The sequence below is a fragment of the Manis pentadactyla genome, chromosome 12 (genome assembly GCF_030020395.1).
Source record: "Manis pentadactyla isolate mManPen7 chromosome 12, mManPen7.hap1, whole genome shotgun sequence".
Lineage (NCBI taxonomy): Eukaryota > Metazoa > Chordata > Mammalia > Pholidota > Manidae > Manis > Manis pentadactyla.
In genome coordinates, this window is record NC_080030.1 from 60987133 (window position 1) to 61004944 (window position 17812).

A 17812-nucleotide genomic window follows, 5' to 3' on the forward strand; every position below is an offset into this window, starting at 1 on the left:
GCAGAGGGCAGACCCACCCACACTACTCCCAGTGGAAGCTCTGCTGCTCAGCTTACAAAAGGCCACCTGAGACGAGCTACCATACTGTGCTGACAGAGATCAGCCACTGTGGTAGACAGACAGGCGGCCCTGCCCACAGCCCACCAACAGCAGCTGGGGCTCCACTGCAGAGGAGAAGCAGGTACTGCTGAGAAAAGAGTCTTGAGCTTCTGGGCACCACAGGACACCTTCTTCATAAAGCCATCACTCTCTAGATCAGGAGGCATTGTGGATCTATCTAATATAAAGGAAGAAACATAGGAACCCTCACAACATGAGGAGGTAGAGGAATATGTTCCAAGCAAAAGTACAGGACAAGACGACACCAGGAATAGGGCTAAATGAAAGGGAGATCACCAATCTTGATAAAGACTTCAAAGTAACAGTCATAAATACACTCACTGATCAGTGGAGAAGTACTGACAATCTCAGAGAGGACTTCAACAAAGAGATAAAAGAGTGAAAAAGAGCCACTCAGAGCTGAAGAACACAGTAATTGAAATGAAAAATATAATGGAGGGAATACATAATAGATTGCTGCAAGTAGAGGAGATGGAAATTGAGAACAAAAAACAATGAATCTGAGGAACATCAGAAAAAAGAATCTCTAGAATTGAGAGGATGCTAAGAGAGCTGTGTGACAACAAATGAAATGATATTTCCATTATATGGGTCTTTTTGAAGGAATAATTGCTGAAAACTTCCCTAATCTGGGGAAGGAAATAGACACCCAAATCCAGGAAGAACAGAGAGCCCATAACAAATGGAACTTCAGGAAGACAACACCAAAACATATAATAATTAAAATGACAAGGATTAAGGATAAAGAGAGAGTACTGAAAACAGCCAGAGAGAGAAAAAAAATAGTGATAAGGGAAACCCCATCAGGTTATCAGCAGATTTCTCAGTATTAACTTTCCAGGCCAGAATGGAGAGGCATGAAATATTTAATGTGCTGAAACAGAAGGGCCTTCAACCAAGAATCCTCTACCCAGCAAGGTTATAATTCAAAATTGAAGGAGAGATTTAAAATATCCTAGATAAACAAAGGCTGTAGGAGTTCACCACCACTAAAATGACATTACTGGATATATTAAAGGGACTTCTGTAGATGGAAATGTTTTAAGCTTAAATATTTTTCACCAGTTGAAATAAATCCCCAGTAAAGGTAGTAGGCTAATTACTTACCAAGCAAGCATGAAATTTAAAAAAAAAAGTAGTAAAACCAACTATACACAAAATCACTCAAGTAATACACAAAAAAATGCAGATTATGATATCTAATATATAAATTGTAGAGGAGAAAGAAAAATAAAAAAGAAATACTTTTAGATAGTGTTTGAAATAGAATGATCATCAACTTAATAGAGACTGTGATATAGTTAGGAAGCTATACATGAACCTTATGGTAACCAGAAACCTAAAGCCTATAATAGATAGACAAAACTTTTTTAAAAGACATCCAATCACAACACTAAAGAAAACCATCAAATAACAAGACACTGAGAGGAAGAAAGGAACAGTGAGGAACTATGAAAACCATTAGTAAAATGGCAGTAAGTACACACCTATCAATAGTTACTCTAAGTGTAAATGAGCTGAGTGTACCAATCAAAAGACACAGGGTGGATAAAAAAAGCAAGAATCATCTATATGCTGCCTATAGCAGACTAATTTCAGACCTAAACATACATAGGCTGAAAGTGAAGAGGTGAAGAAGGTATTTCATGCAAATAATAGGGAGAAAAAAGTAGGAGTAGCAGTACTTATACCAGACAAAATAGATTTCAAAATGAAAAAGGATATTACCTAATGATAAAGGGGTCAGTCCAATAAGAGGGTATAACCATTATAAGTATCTTTGCACCCAACATAGGAGCACCTAAATATGTAAAACAAATACTAACAGAATTAAAGGGGGAAATAGACTGCATCTCGTTCATATTAGGGATCTTTAGCATGCCACTTATGTAAATAGACAGATTAACCAGACAGAAAATAAATAAGGAAACAGGCACTGACCCAAACACTAGATCAGATCGACTCTACAGATATCTACAGAACATTCCACTGAAAGGCAGCAGGATACACATTTTTCTGAAGTGTACATAGAACATTCTCCAGACTAGATCACATTCTAGCTCACAAAAAGCACCTCAATTACTTTAAAAAGATTGAAATTGTATTAAGCAACTTTTCAGACCACAATGGCATGAAGCTAGAAATAAATTACACAAGCAAAACAAAAACAAAACAAAACAAAAACCCCACAAATACATGGAGGCAAAACAACATGCTAAATAATCCATGGGTCAAAGAACAAATCGAAGCAGAAATAAAGCAATACATGGAGACAAATGAAAAAAATATATAACAGTTCAAAATATGTGGAAAGCCACAAAAGTGGTTTTAAAAGGAAGTACATAGCAATACAGGCCTACACCATGAAACAAGAACAATCCCAAATAAACAGTCTAAACCCACAATTAAAAAAACTAGAAAAAGAAGAACAAATGAAACCCAAAGTTAATGGAAGGAGGGACGTAGTAAAGATAAGAGCAGAAATAAATAACATAGAGAAGAATAAAACAACAATGAAACCAAGAGCTGGTTCTTTGAGAAGATAAACAAAACAGACAACTCCCGAGCCAGACTTATCAAGATTAAAAGAGAGGGGACCCAAACAAATCAGAAACACAAAAAGAAATAGCCACAACTGATACCACAGAAATACAAAGAATTTTTAGAGAATTCTATGAAAAATTTTATGCCAATCAACTGAAAGATTTACCAACAGTGGAACTAGATCAATTTCTAGAAAAGTACAACCTTCCAAGACTGACCCAGGAAGAAACAGAAAATCTGAACAGACCAGTCACCAGCAATGAAATGGAACTGTTAATGAAGAAACTCACAATAAACAAAACTCCAGAACCAGATGGCTTCACAGCTTAATTCTAACAAACATTCAAAGAGCTAATACCCACCCTTCTTAAAGTATTCCAAAAAGTAGAAGAGGAGGGAATACTTCCAAACACATTCTAAGAGGCCAGCACCACTCTAATATAAAAAACATACAATGACACTACAAAAAAAGAAAATTTAAGATCAATATCCCAATGAATATAGATGCAAAAATCCTCAACACAGTATTAGAAAATTGAATTAAAAAATATATCAAAAGGATCATCCATCACAACCTAGTGGGATTTATTCTAGGATGCAAGGATGGTACAATAATCATAACAATCAATATCATACATGACATTAACAAAAAAAAAGGATAGAAACCACATGATCATCTCAATAGATGCTGAAAAAGCATCTGACAAAATTCAACATCCATTCATGATAAAAACTCTCAACAAAATGGGTATAGAAGGTACATACCTCAACATAATAAAGGCCATATACTACAAACCCACAGCCAACATCATACTTAACAGCAAAAAGCTGAAGGCTTTTCCTCTAAGATTGGGAACAAGACAAGGTTGCCCACTCTCACCAATTTTATTCAACATAGTACTGGAGGTCCTAGCCTCAGCAATCAGACAACACAAAGAAATAAAAGGCATCCAGATTGGCAAGGAAGAAGTTAAACTGTCCCTGTTTGCAGAAGACATGATATTATCCATAGAAAACCATAAAGCCTCCAAAAAAAACTATGAGAACTAATAATGGAAATCAGCAAAGTTGTAGGATACAAAATTAATACACAGTAACCTGTCACATTCCTATATACTAATAAACTAACAAAAAGAGGAATCAGGAAAATAACTCTATTCAAAAAGAATAAAACACCTAGGAATAAACCTAACCAAGGAGGTGAAAGACCTATACTCTGAAAACTGTAAGACACTCATGAGAGAAATTAAAGAAGACACCAAAAATTAGAAATGTATCCTGTGCTCATGGATAGGAAGAATTAATATTGTCAAAATAGTCATCCTGCCCAAAGCAATTTACAGATGCTGTACAATCTCTATCAAAATGCCAATAGCATTTTTTCAATGAACTAGAGCAAATAATCCTAAAACTCATATGGAACCACAAAAGACTTTGAATAGCCAAAGCAATCCTGAGAAAAAACAAAGCTGGGGTTATTACATTCCCTGACTTCAAGCCATACCACAAAGCTACAGTAGTCAAAGTAGAATGATATTGGCACAAGAATAGACACATAGATCAATGAAAGAGAACAGAGAGCCCAATTATAAACCCACACACGTATGGCCAATTAATATATGATAAAGAAGCCATGGATATAAAATGGGGAAAACATAGTCTCTTCAATAACTGGTGTTGGGGAAACTGGACAGCTACATGCAAGAGAATGAAACTGAATTACTGTCTAACACCATACACAAAAGTAAACTCAAAATGCATTAGAGACCTAAATATAAGACATGAAACCATAAAATTCTTAGAAGAAAAGAAGCAAAAACCTCTTGAAAGTAAGTGTGAGCAATTTTTTTCTTGGACACATCTCCTTGGATAAAGGAAAAAGTATATAAAAAATGAACAAGTGGGACTACATGAAACTAAAAAGCTTCTAAATGGCAAATGGCAATATCAATAGAACTAAAAGGCAACCTACAGTATGGGACAATATACTCATAAATGATATTTATGTTAAGGGGCTAACATCCAAAATATATAAAGAATTGATATGACTCAACACCAAAAAAACAAATAATCTGACATAATGGATTCAAAGCATATCTCCAAAATTTATTAGCCATGGAACTCTGGGCAAGTTACTTGAGACCTCTCTGTTCAACCTTTCTTTCAACTGTAACATGGACATGTATTAGCACATATGAATTTCTACTTATAAACTCTTAAGAGTAGTGCCTGCCGTAAAACAAGTTGCAATACATGTTAGCTACTGTATTATCTTTCTGGTCCCAGATTAACCCATATCAGCATTTGAGACCCTCATCTGTTCCTTCTGGCCCTTTAAACTTCAGCAAACTCAAGGTTTTTTGCTTTTCTTATTCCTACAGTCCTGTTTGGTCACCCCTGTCTCCCAATGGGTTGATCCCACAAAACAGCATGGCTTGCTCTGCCACTTCCATGACCCCCATTTTCAATCCAGGCTAAGCCAGCTTGGTCATCCCACAACTAGGGGTGGGCTTAAACCAATGCTACCAATGAACTAGAGAATTTGTTATCATATTACATAGCAAGGATATCATATTATACATTACAAGGAGGCATTACCATAAATGACTTAACTTGATCTTTATTATGGTCAAATGAACTGGCCAGAGCAGGCACTGGAAATTTCCTCCTCTGTCCACCCTCCATGATTATTGAATGGCAGACTGAACCCTTAAAGACAGAGCTTTCGTGCCTTTCACCACAACCCTAAACTTCCTTACCCAGCTTAACAGAAGCTAACCTTCTGTTCCATTTAGCAGATCCTGGTAGATCCTCTTCTACAACACTGAGATAATTAGGTCTTAATATTTGGTATTTTCTCCTTGAAATTCCATTCTCATTCAGTTTTTTCTGTTCTTCATGATTTTTTAACATCATTGTATTAATATAACCAAGGATTTACAGATACTTTCTAGGCACACTATTATCAGGGGAAGTCTATAAACTGAATAGAAAGGAGGAATAAATCTTAATTTTATCTTTATTTTATTACAAAGCTGTTTTCTTTTAACTTAATAACACAAAGACCTCAAATGAATTATGGATTTTATGCCTGTGCAACTTCAAAATATTGTAAGTGTTCAGTGTATTGTAACTGGAATTGAAGCATTCTGGGAATTTTGGAGGATGCCAGATAAACCTCATTATAATGAGGCACTTTCCTGTTTTTGTTCCAGGTTCTGACTGGCCCCATGATAGCTAATAAAAGGATTATTTTTAAGGAAAGGAAGTCTGAAACCCCAAATAATTATTTCCCTAAATCTCTATTCGTGACCAATACAGACTAGTCATACCTGCAGCTTCTCTATAAAGGAACAACTCCAAGAGTAATTGAAAAAACCTAATCCTTCATTTCCATCCTTGTTTTTCCACCCAAACTTACACATGCAGTCATGCTATATACCCTTAATAATATTACATCAAAGAAGGATCTCAGAAACACTTCAAAATAAAATGTTGGGTTTGTTTCTTTATTTGCCAGTATTTGCAATTCTAAGGATCATCATAATGTCAGGTGATGAAAAGAGGAAGAATATTCTGTCTGTATATATAAAATTCTAACACATAGGAAATCAAAATAATATCAAAGCTGTACATGTAGTTTACAGGGGAAAAAAAGCTATCTTCAAGAATTAATGATAGATAGGGATTTTTATACAAGCCTGCCCATGTTTCAAAAGCAAAATCAAAGTGAATCGAAGTTCCACTTGAGTTGTAGTCCAGGAGAGTGGTAAAGAGGAGAGGAAATAATATGTAAATAACTTAAAGATCTGCAAGGAAATTAAAGCAAAAATTACTCTGGCAACCATGAATATTTAGATAGCAATCTAGTGAAAATCCAAAGAAATGAAAAGGAATAAGCCCAGCCGCAGAATGGGGAGAATTTCATGTAATGGTAAAGCATTTATTATGATTTTAATTCTAGGACTCCTTAAGCAATGCCATCTCTACAATCCCATAGTGGTCAATATTATTAGTGTGATTCTCTTCCCTCAGACACTACCTCAACTACTGATAAACTTGTTATAGCTCAAAGTTTATTTACTCAACTCATACCCACCCAGCGATTCAGTCCACCAAAGTCAATCACAATTTTGGGCAGAAAAACATTAGTCTCTTTCTTCAGTTAGAAGAAGTTAGAATGACCAATACTCATTCCCTAAATAACTGATGATCTATTCATCTCCAGCGTTGGGGATGGCTGGAAATATTTGAACAATAAGCTAAGAGAAGGAACATCAAAATCACCAGGAGTCCTTATTTAAAACATACATAGAACATCCTGATCTTTTCCCAAATCTACTGAATTAAAAGCCCAGATCCAGAAACAGCTGTCTTTCAAATACCTCTGATCATTTCCAATTAAAGCTAAGCTTGGAAGGAACCATTACTGCAAGCATAGATCTCAATGGTGCCCCCATATGGAGAGTCTTGCTAGCAGTTCTCAATAGCATCTTGGGGCAACTGATTTTCGATAGTAACTCTTAATAAATTGGCTCCCTGTCACACTGCTGGAGAGGTATGTCTATGTAGCTGTTCCCACTGAATCTTTTCTCTTTGATTGCCTTCAGAGTAATGGAGGTCCCTGTTGTCTGTTTCTTCAGACCCTACAACTCCTATTTGGGAGCTAAGGATCATTCTCTCAAAGTAAGGCAAAGCAGAGTCCCTGCTGAGCCCTCTCTTGGCATTGATGATACAAAACTGCCTTTCTAAATAGAACTCTTTGAAGGCCATTGCTCAAAGCTTCTTCTGTTTGCAGCCTAGATAACATACCAGGTCATACTATTATTTCTCCACTATTCCTCCTTCTATAGGCCCTGAGACTGGATTATCATAGCTCAGAGAGAACTCTTCTTCTGTTGGGTGCAAGCCAGGACACTAGACTAAAGGACTAATCACTTTCTTGGAAGTAGTTGAACCTAGTTAGCTAGGGGACTGAGAATATGCCCTAAGTGCCCTTCTGGTCAATCCACATGATTAACACTTGCTGATCTCTTTCAAGCAATGTGAGATAAAGAAGAAAGAGAAGTGGCCAAGCACAGAGTGGAGGGAAAAGAGTAGTGGTGGCTGGAGCAACAAACAAAGCTGAAGAAATAAGCAGAAATGATGCTATTAAGATTCAAAAGGCCAAAGGAAAAGCTAATGGTTGCCAGTGACAACATGGACAGAAGGCAGTAGTGAAATTTGAATATAGAAGCTTGAGTCAAAGGCTATGATATTCTTTAAAAGATCAATGAGGAATTCACCTGTCTTTCAGATCTAAAATGATGCACTTTTCACCTAAAATATAACATTTTAGAATGTTCTAAAAGTTTTGCACATGTCTCCAAAATTCTCTAGACAAGTAACAATGTAATAAACCTAAGATTCAAAATATTTGGTGTTAGTCAAAAAATAGTATTCTCTATTAATATTCTATATCCATAAAAATAACATCATTGTTTTAATTAGTGTTAAATTGAGACATATTTGTTTCACAATGCCTTGTTTCATGGTTGGGCCTTAAAAATATTCTATTCTTATTTCTCTAATTCTCTCACTTAAATTTATATTTGAAGGGTATTGTGAAGGTCTAGGATCAAATGATCATTCAGTGCTTACTCAAAAACATACATTTCAAATTTTGATGAATATTTAGACACTGTTGTCCACAATAAAAATCTGTCTAGAAGCACAATAAGATGTATAAACCAATAAAAAAGAAAATAGACAAGGGATAGATGTATAAAAATAAATATGAGTGATGCAATGAGAAAGCTATTTCGCCTCTATTTTATTTTTCCCCAAAACCCAGAATCCCAGTCTACTCAAGAGAACACATGAGTAATATGAGTGATTAGCTACAAAAAAACTAACCGGTACTTTTAAAAGTGATTGAGGTTATGAAAAACAAGGGAAAATTAAGAAATTGTCATAGATCAGAGGACAATTCAGGAGACACAATGACTAAATACAATATAGTATTCCAAACTGGATCCCAGAAGAGAAAAAAAAATTAATAAAATCAATGAAATCTGAATCAATCTGATAATAGTAATGTATCAATGTCAATTTCATAGTTTCGACAAATGCATGGTGATTATGTAAGATATTATCCTTAGCGGAAGCTGAGTAAAATGGACAGGGAGATTATCTGTACTTTTCTTACATTTATGTAAATGATTCCAAAATTAAAAAGTTTTAAGAAAATGCATAGGAGACAATATTTCTGTTTATAGTATATCATTAATTTTAAAACTCTTAATAACCAGACCAGCTGTGCAAAATGTAAAAAAAGAAACATTAAAAGTTATCTGAGAGATATCAAGAGGATGAAGAATCACCTTCTCAATATCAAGGAAAAGAAAGATGTCTAAAAAAGTAATTATATTTCTTCTTTGTAGAAATGTCTGCTCAGGTCCTCCACACATTTTTTATTGGGTTACTTGTTTTTTTGGTATTGAGATACATGAGTTCTTTATATATTTTGGATGTTAATACCTTATCAGATAAATTGTTTACTAATATATTATCCTATAATGTAGGTTTATTGCAGCATTATTTATAATAGCCAAAATATGGAAGCAACCTAAGTATCCAACAGTAGATGAATGGATAAAGAAGATGTGGTACATGTACACAATGAAATATTATTCATCTATAAGAAAAAAAAGAAATCCTGCCATTTGCAACAACATGGATATATCTAGAGGGCATTATGTTCAGTGAAATAAGCCAGGTGGAGAAGGACAAATACTATATGATTTCACTCATTTTTGGAATATAAAAACAAAGCAAAACAGAATGAACAAAACAACAATAGATATATAGACACTGAGAAGTGACTAGTGGTTACCATAGAGGAAAGGTTGGGGTGGGGGGCAAAGGGGGTAAAGGGACACAAAAATTCTCAGTCATAATACAAGTTGGTCACAGGGATGGTAGTTAAGCATGGAGAATATAGTCAATGATTCTGTAACATCTTTATATGTTGACAGAGAGTAACAGCACTAGAGGGGGTAAGGATTTTATAATATGGGTAATTGTTAAACTGCTGTGTTATATATTTGAAACCAATACAAGATTTTGTATCAATGATACTTCAATAAAAAATTTTTTTAATTTAAAAAAGGTAATTAGTACATTGTGACAGCTTTGTCCTATGGGCATTTACCTGTCCAGAAGACATGTCTGAGAGACTGAGCAATGACAGTCTTGCTGTACTAGGAGTTGAATTCCAGGACTTATATAGGTGGGGCTTTCGTAAATTCTACATACTTTAGTTTGGACTCCAAGACAGGAAACCTAGAAATTATGGTGAACTGGAATTAACACAGTTGTCATTATTTATAGCACAGCTTTGAGTCACCTGAGTGTCACAGAAATTTGAAACCCTGAAATTGGGTTAAGATTATCTGTATTGTCATTGCCTAGCAGGTGTGTCAAAAAATCCTTACAAGATGATGAAAATATCTTAGGCCTCAAATTATTTCTATATATATTTTTTTCAAATATAACTTCTGTGATGTAGAAATAATCAGGAATGTGAGAATATAAGGCAGCATGGGAAAGAGTCAGAGATGAAACATATAAAATCCATCCACAAAGGTCAGATATTAGAATTATTAAATAAAATCCTTAAATAATTGTTACTTTATGCTCAAGGAGATAACAATAGAATACTGAAATTTTAAACATAAATTTTATTGAATTGAAATGTTATAGAGATACAAAATATCAATATAAAACTACATCTTAAAGGACTTCAAAATGAATGAAAGAAAACTGCTAGAACTGAAAGATACAATACATGAAATTAAGAATCCTATGAATAATTTCAATAGCATATTTTACATAGCTGAAGAGAGAATTAGTGAAATGGAAGTAAACTAGAAGAAAATATCTAGAATGAAGAACAGAAGGCCAAACAGATGAAAGCATAAAAAAGAGAATGCAAGGTACACAGTGTTTACAGTAAAAAGTTCCAAATTATTTTAATTGTACTTATAAAGGAGAGAGTATGGGAAGGGGCAATATTTGGAGAGTTAATGGCTAAATTATTTCCTGAACTGATGGAAGACATCACTCTGCAACTATATTATCCAAATAAATTCTAATCCAGAAAATAAAACTGTATCATCTATAGCAGTACTGTCCAAGAGAACTTCACACAATGATGAAAATATTATATTATGTGCAATCTAGGTAGCTGCTAGTCACATGTGACTACTGAGGACTTAAAATGTGGCTGTGTAAATAAGGAACTGAATTTCAATTTAATTTGATTTAATTGAAATCTAAATTAAATAAACATATATGGCTAGTGACTACTGTATTGGGCAGTGCAGATCTGGAGCATTATAGTAAAACTACTGAAGACAAAGACAAAGATAAAAATCTTCAAAGAAACCAGAGAAAAGATACTACAAGGGACAGTTATTAATTAGCTGTATTTTATACATAAACATGGAAACTGGAATATGGAAATGTGCCAAAGAAAATAACTGCAAGCCTACAATGCTATACTCAATAAAAGTATCCTTCAACAGCAGGATTCTGTTACATTCCTAGTTAACCGACAGGCCATATTGGAGATAAATTTGCCTGTTAGCCTTGAAACTTTTGAAATGATTAGAGTTGTTTCTGGTTTCCTTTCTGAGAAGTCACCTTCTCAATATGGCTCCTTCAGCTCACCCAGGCAGGATTTAACACTCTCTGTACACACTTCTGTTGTAGCATTTACACTATCATTTAGTATTTACTGCTTTATACATTTGTTTCTCTTACTTGACTGTCACTTCTCTGGGAATTTTTTAACATAAGCACCTAATAATTACACTTAAGGTGCTTTCCAAAAGTATATTATTTTGAAACTAAAAGTTAATGATGGCAAGATTTATTTCACAGTTACTTGTCTGAGAAATATTGGAGACAAGCACTCAAAAATTTTGGAATGTTCCCACATGTTATATTGCAGGAGATACCTAAAATTATATTACTCTAGCATGGAAAGATGCATTAGGATGATTTATATATTAAACAAATTCATATATTAAAGATTTTAATCTCAGAGAGATTATGTGATCTGGTCAAGGTTGCACAAAGACTGGAGTCCAGACCAGAGGCAGTCTTTGAATCCCATGTACATTATTCTATATCATATCTCAGAATCAGGACTCTTTCTGCTTATACTGAATCCATTATTTCTATGTCTTCTCTAAACCATTTATGAGTTTAGCAATTACCAACTTTTAGAAAAGCAACTTCCAGTCTTTACTACAGTGTAAAAAAAATTAATCTGAGAGTTAAGAAACCACAATTCTTATCTCAGCTATGCTACCAATTGCTTTCTGAGTCTTAGAGAATATCACCTACCTTCTCTGAACATGTTTATTCCAAAAGGTAACATGATTCATAGAGTAAGCTTTGTAAGATGAAATAAATACCCTAGGAGAGGTCTGAACTTAATTCTTATTTTTAAATACTATCATTCTACTTCACATACTTTGAATTACTTTCTGTTCCTCACCAAATCCACTTTCCAATGGAAGAGGAATAGACATAATAGAGAAACAATGTCAGAGAGAAAAGTAAGTTGTACTTAATAGTCAGCATCAAAGAGTTTTTAGTGAATGTCTTGGAATGAAAATATAGCCAGTTAGGCATCCAGATTGTTGAGGAATAAGTCAAACTGTCACTGTTTGCAGATAACATGATATTGTACATAAAAAACCCTAAAGAATCTTCTCTAAAACTGCTAGAACTAATATCTGAATTCAGCAAAGTTGAAGGGTACAAAATTAATACACAGAAATCTGTTGCATTCCTAAACACTAACAATGAACTAACAGAAAGAGAAATCAGGAAAACAATTCCATTCACAACTGCATCAGAAAGAATAAAATACTTAGGAATGAACCTAACCAAGGAAGTGAAAGACCTATACCCTGAAACTCCTAAGAAAAATTAAAGAGGATTCTAATAAATGGAAATTCATCCCATGCTCATGGGTAGGAAGAATTAATATTGTTAAAATAGCCATCATGCTTAAAGCAATCTACAGATTCAATGCAGTCCCTATCAAAATACCAACAGCATTCTTCAATGAACTGGAACAAAAAGTTCTAAAATTCATATGGAACCACAAAAGACCCCGAATAGCCAAAGCAATCCTGAGAAGGAAGAATAAAGCAGGAGGGATCTTGCTACCCAAATTCAAGCTCTACTACTAAGTAATCAACACAATTTGGTACTGGCACAAGAACAGATCCATACACCAGTGGAACAGAATAGAGAGTCCAGATATTAACCCAAACATACATTGGTTGATTAATATAAAGGAGCCATGGATATACAATAGGGAAATGACAGCCTCTTCAACAGCTGGTGTTGGCAAAACTGGACAGCTATATGTAAGAGAATAAAACTGGATTATTGTTTAACCCCATATACAAAAGTAAACTTGAAATGGTTCAAAGACCTGAATTTAAGTCATGAAACCATAAAACTCTTGGAAGAAAATATAGGCAAAACTATCTTGAATATAAACATGAGTAACTTTTTCATAAACATATATCGATGGGCAAGGGAAACAAAAGCAAAAATGAACAAGTGGGACTATATCAAATAAAAAAGCTACTTTACAGCAAAGGACACCATCAGCAGAACAAAAAGGCATCGTACAGTATGGAAGAATATATTCATAAATGACATATCCGATAAGGGGTTGACATCCAAAATATACAAAGAGCTCATGCACCTCAACAAACAAAAAGCAAATAACCCAATTAAAAAATGGACAGAGATGCTGAACAGACACTTCTCCAGAGAAGAAATTCAAATGGCCAGCCAACAGGTACATGAAAGATGCTCCACATCACTAATCATCAGAGAAATGCAAATTAAAACCACAATGAGATATCACCTCACACCAGTTAGGATGGCCAACACCCAAAAGACAAACAACAACAAATGTTGGCAAGGACATAGAGAAAGGGGAACACTCCGACACTGCTGGTGGGAAAGTAAATTAGTTCAACCTTTGTGGAAAACAGTATGGAGGTTCCTCAAAAAGCTAAAAATAGAAATACCATTTGACCCAGGAATTCCATTCCTAGGAATTTACACTAAGAATGCAGGAGCTCAATTTCAAAAAGACATATGCACTCCTATGTTTATTGCAGCACTAATTACAATAGCCAAAGAAATGAAAGCAACCTAAGTGTCCATCAGTAGATGAATGAATAAAGAAGATGTGGTACATATACACAATGGAATATTATTCAGCCAGAAGAAGAAAACAAATCCTACCATTTGCAATAACATGGATGGAACTAGAGAGTTTTATGCTCAGTGAAATAAGCCAGGTGGAGAAAGACAAGTATCAAATGATTTCACTCATCTGTGGAGTATGAGACAAAGAAAAAACTGAAGGAACAAAACAGCAAGAGACTCACAGAACCCAAGAATGGACTAACAGTTACCAAAGGGAAAGGGATTGGGGAAGATGGGTGGGAAGGGAAGGCTAAGGGTAAAAAGGGGCATTATGATTAGCACACATAATGTAGTGGGGTGGGGCATGGGGAAGGCAGTATTGACAAGTAGTGACTTTATAGCATCTTACTATGCTGATGGACAGGGACTGTAATGGGGTATTGTGGTGGGAACTTGATAATGGGGGGAATATAATAAGCACAATGTTCATGTAAGTGTATATTAATGATACCAAAATAAATAAATAAATAAATAAAAATAAATTTTAAAAATGAAAATATAGCCAGTTAAAGAAACAAACAAACAAACAAATGACTCTTCTGTTTGTTCTATGTTGGCAGATTGATGCCAGATTGATGAAGGATGTAGAACTGCCATCAATGTAAGGAAAGTAAGATTTTGTGATATGCGTGTAGCTTATTTGTTATATATCTATCTAAGTACATTTAATATTGTTCAACCAATTTCTGAATTGGGCCATTTTCTCTAAGATAAAGAATACCTATAAAAATATTAGATAATTATTAGTTCTGGGTAAACACAGGCTCTAGGAGAAAAATAAAAAATCAGCTCAAAAATATTATCTCTGTACTCTCTCCCTACTCCCATATCTTCAAGCCCATCTGGCCAGGAATTGGATGCCTCTGGGCATAAAGCAGATTGAACAGCTGTTTGACTCACTACATTTGACTCCTTGTCATTTGGCAGATTGAGATCTCTGCTGAGAGTACCTACCATTTGGATTTTTTTGCCCCAAAACTGCTATTTTTGAACATGGAATTTGAAATACAGTGAGACACTGGTATACATTTATAGAATAATAGTACCCAAAGGGAATGTTATAGATTTATGTAAAAAAAAGTCTAACTTTGCTCCAGAAGTGTAACTCTAGATCAGCTGATATGGGCATGAGAGAACATGAATATGGGCTTTCTGAAAATGTGAACATAAATAATGATACTCAATCAGGTGTATAGACTGCTGAGGAGAGAATATCATCTGTGAGCATAAACTGAGGTGATCAGAAGCAGGTAGGGCAAGACAGGCTAGGCCCATATACTGAAGGAATCTGGATTAGTAAAATATAATTAGAGAATCCAAGAGAATCACAAAATCAAGGCTTGGGTATTTGAAAACAGACAGCTACTACTAAAAGCACAATAACAATAGTTATTACTATTATTATTATTATAGCAGTAATAAAAAAACATAATTAAGGCTCACAAAGCACTCAGTGCATATACCCTCAGCACTGTTCTACTGCTTTTAATGTAATAATTTAATCATCTTGACAATCAATTATTTAATCTTCTTGACAATTAAATAAGACGTATTATTACTGTTTCCAATTTATGGTAGATAAAACCCAGGTACTGAGAGTTTAAGTCACTGGTTCAAGATCACACAGCTGGTAACAGGCAAAGACACGATTTGATATGTTGCTTAAAAGCAATGAATGAATCTAAAATCTTAACCACAGGGTAAAAGATGCTACAGAGAAGTGGAACACTATTGAATAAAGTATATAATTAAGCATATAATAAAGCCTGATGAAAGAAAACAAACCCCAGTGCAGCCCTATTTGGAGACAGAAAAACATACAAAGGCTGACAAAATTTCCTTTTATTTAGATCCTTCCTGTGAATTACATGTCTTCCCACATTCACTTCTTTTGTCTCCATCTTCAGACCAGAGTTCACACAGATTTAAGGCTTCTCTTAAGGCCTCAGTCCTTCTCCAATCATTAGCAATCCTCATTGTCAGAAAAGTCTCTTTATATGTAAAATTAATCATTGGCTTTTCAACTTAAACCCATTTCCTCTTTTCTGATCTTTATTGGAGATGGGAGACACATACTAGACGAAGGTAGTTAAAATTCTAATCACCTTGGGTTTTTCCTTTTTATTTAATAACTCATTTAAATGTACTTCTGTTAAATCCTTCTTTAAATCTCCCTGACATTAATTACCGATATATTCAAGTCTCTCTGACAGGCCTATTTTGCCATCTTAAATGTACTTATGGTGAGTTTTCTCATCTTACCTCTCCATTTTCTAAGGGGTGTATCTTGGAGTAAAATGAAGTGCAGATGACCTCATCATCTTTGGCATATGATGGTGGTCCAGTGCGGGGATAAATATTGTAGAGGGTTAGACACTCTGTGTCGGTCACAGCGTGATACTGCCAGGGCTTGTACTCAACATCATCGAGGGAGCGTTCCAGAATCCAGTTCCCAGGCCGAGGGGAGTTAGCCACTTTCACGATCACATATGCAATCTGGAACACCTGGGGAAGAAGGACAATAACATGTAACTTCAAATTCCAAAATATTCCCACCATTTTATGTCAAATATAAAGCTTACTGTTATAGTAGATTTTATTTCATATTTTATTCCATAACCCTATTATGTTCTCTGAAATGATTTTACTGTTACATGTTCATATTTAATTCTTTTTTGCTAAGATGAGATGTTTCAGTTTTGACAGCACGGCTTTAAAAGAAATGGGTTAAGGTTGGATTTTAGTTCTCTAACAAATCATTGACATCGCTTCACCTAGTTTTTAAGTTCCCATTATAATCATGATCACCTAAAGCATTCATTATATACCAATTTACTCACCTTACTGTGTTACAGAGTATAAATTGAGTTAGAAATTCCATATGTGGATAACAGCTTGAGAGTTAGAAAACACACGTCACCTTAAAAAAGTACCACATTCATGGAGTTAGTGTGATGCAGCAAAAATAACACAGGGCTTTGAAGGCACTGTCCTGTGTTCAAATTATGGTCCCAGAATTTATGTGACCTTGGGCAGATTATCTTACTTTCCCAACTCTTCACTTCCTTATCTGAAAATTAGGTCAATAATAAATACACTACTGAGAGACGATTTGGATTAAATGAGATAATGTATGCGAAGTACCTACCTAGCAAAGGGTTTGGCTGTAAATACTCAACAAAAGTAAATTAATTTACATCCCCAAATAGAAAATAATGAAGAAGAAATTCCAGGATATGCAGAAAACTGATTGAAGCTGGGACATATTAACTGAGGAACTTCTGTACAAGGAGTAAACATGTGTAAAAAAAAAGGAAATAAAGAAAGGAATGGAGTTACTGTAAGTCAACTGAATGACAATTGAGGGAAATGTGGCAATCCTTTATTTTCAAGTCTACATAAAATTTAAAGGTCTAAAAAAATACATATTCTGAATGTTTTGTGATAGTTGATAACCAATGGAGTCCAAAAGAATAATGCACAAACATTATTGAGCAACATTTATGTGCAATGCCCTGGGTGGAAAGAGAGAAACAAACTAGTTTAAATTAGTCCCACCATCCATGTGTGGATAATATATTATAATAGTGAGACACATGGAAAGTACACTAATAAATCAATAAGGTATCTTCTTGTTTCCTAAATGCTATGAGATATGAGATGCTAATCTTGGGGTGACTGGGGCCATTGGAAGGGTACAACTAGGAGGACAGATCCACTAAAGTTTGGGTAAAGGTTCTGTTGAGTCACAGAGGGAATCCTGAAAAGAATGTTCTACAAATAAACTTTATCTGCTTCATAGTTACGACATGAGACATTCATGCATACATATAGTGTGTCTATAGTGAACTCTAAG

The 17812-nt window shown here is 34.7% G+C and overlaps 1 protein-coding gene across 3 annotated transcripts in view; it reads right to left on the reverse strand.

Annotated features, from left to right (window-relative positions):
• The window catches only part of LAMA2 (laminin subunit alpha 2), a 631935-nt gene that overhangs the window by 421310 nt on the left and 192813 nt on the right, over positions 1–17812 (reverse strand). For all 3 annotated transcript variants that reach the window (XM_057489270.1, XM_057489268.1, XM_057489269.1), the window contains one exon: positions 16219–16461. In XM_057489270.1, the coding sequence (XP_057345253.1) occupies positions 16219–16461 (243 nt within the window). The remainder of the gene's footprint in view (positions 1–16218; positions 16462–17812) is intronic.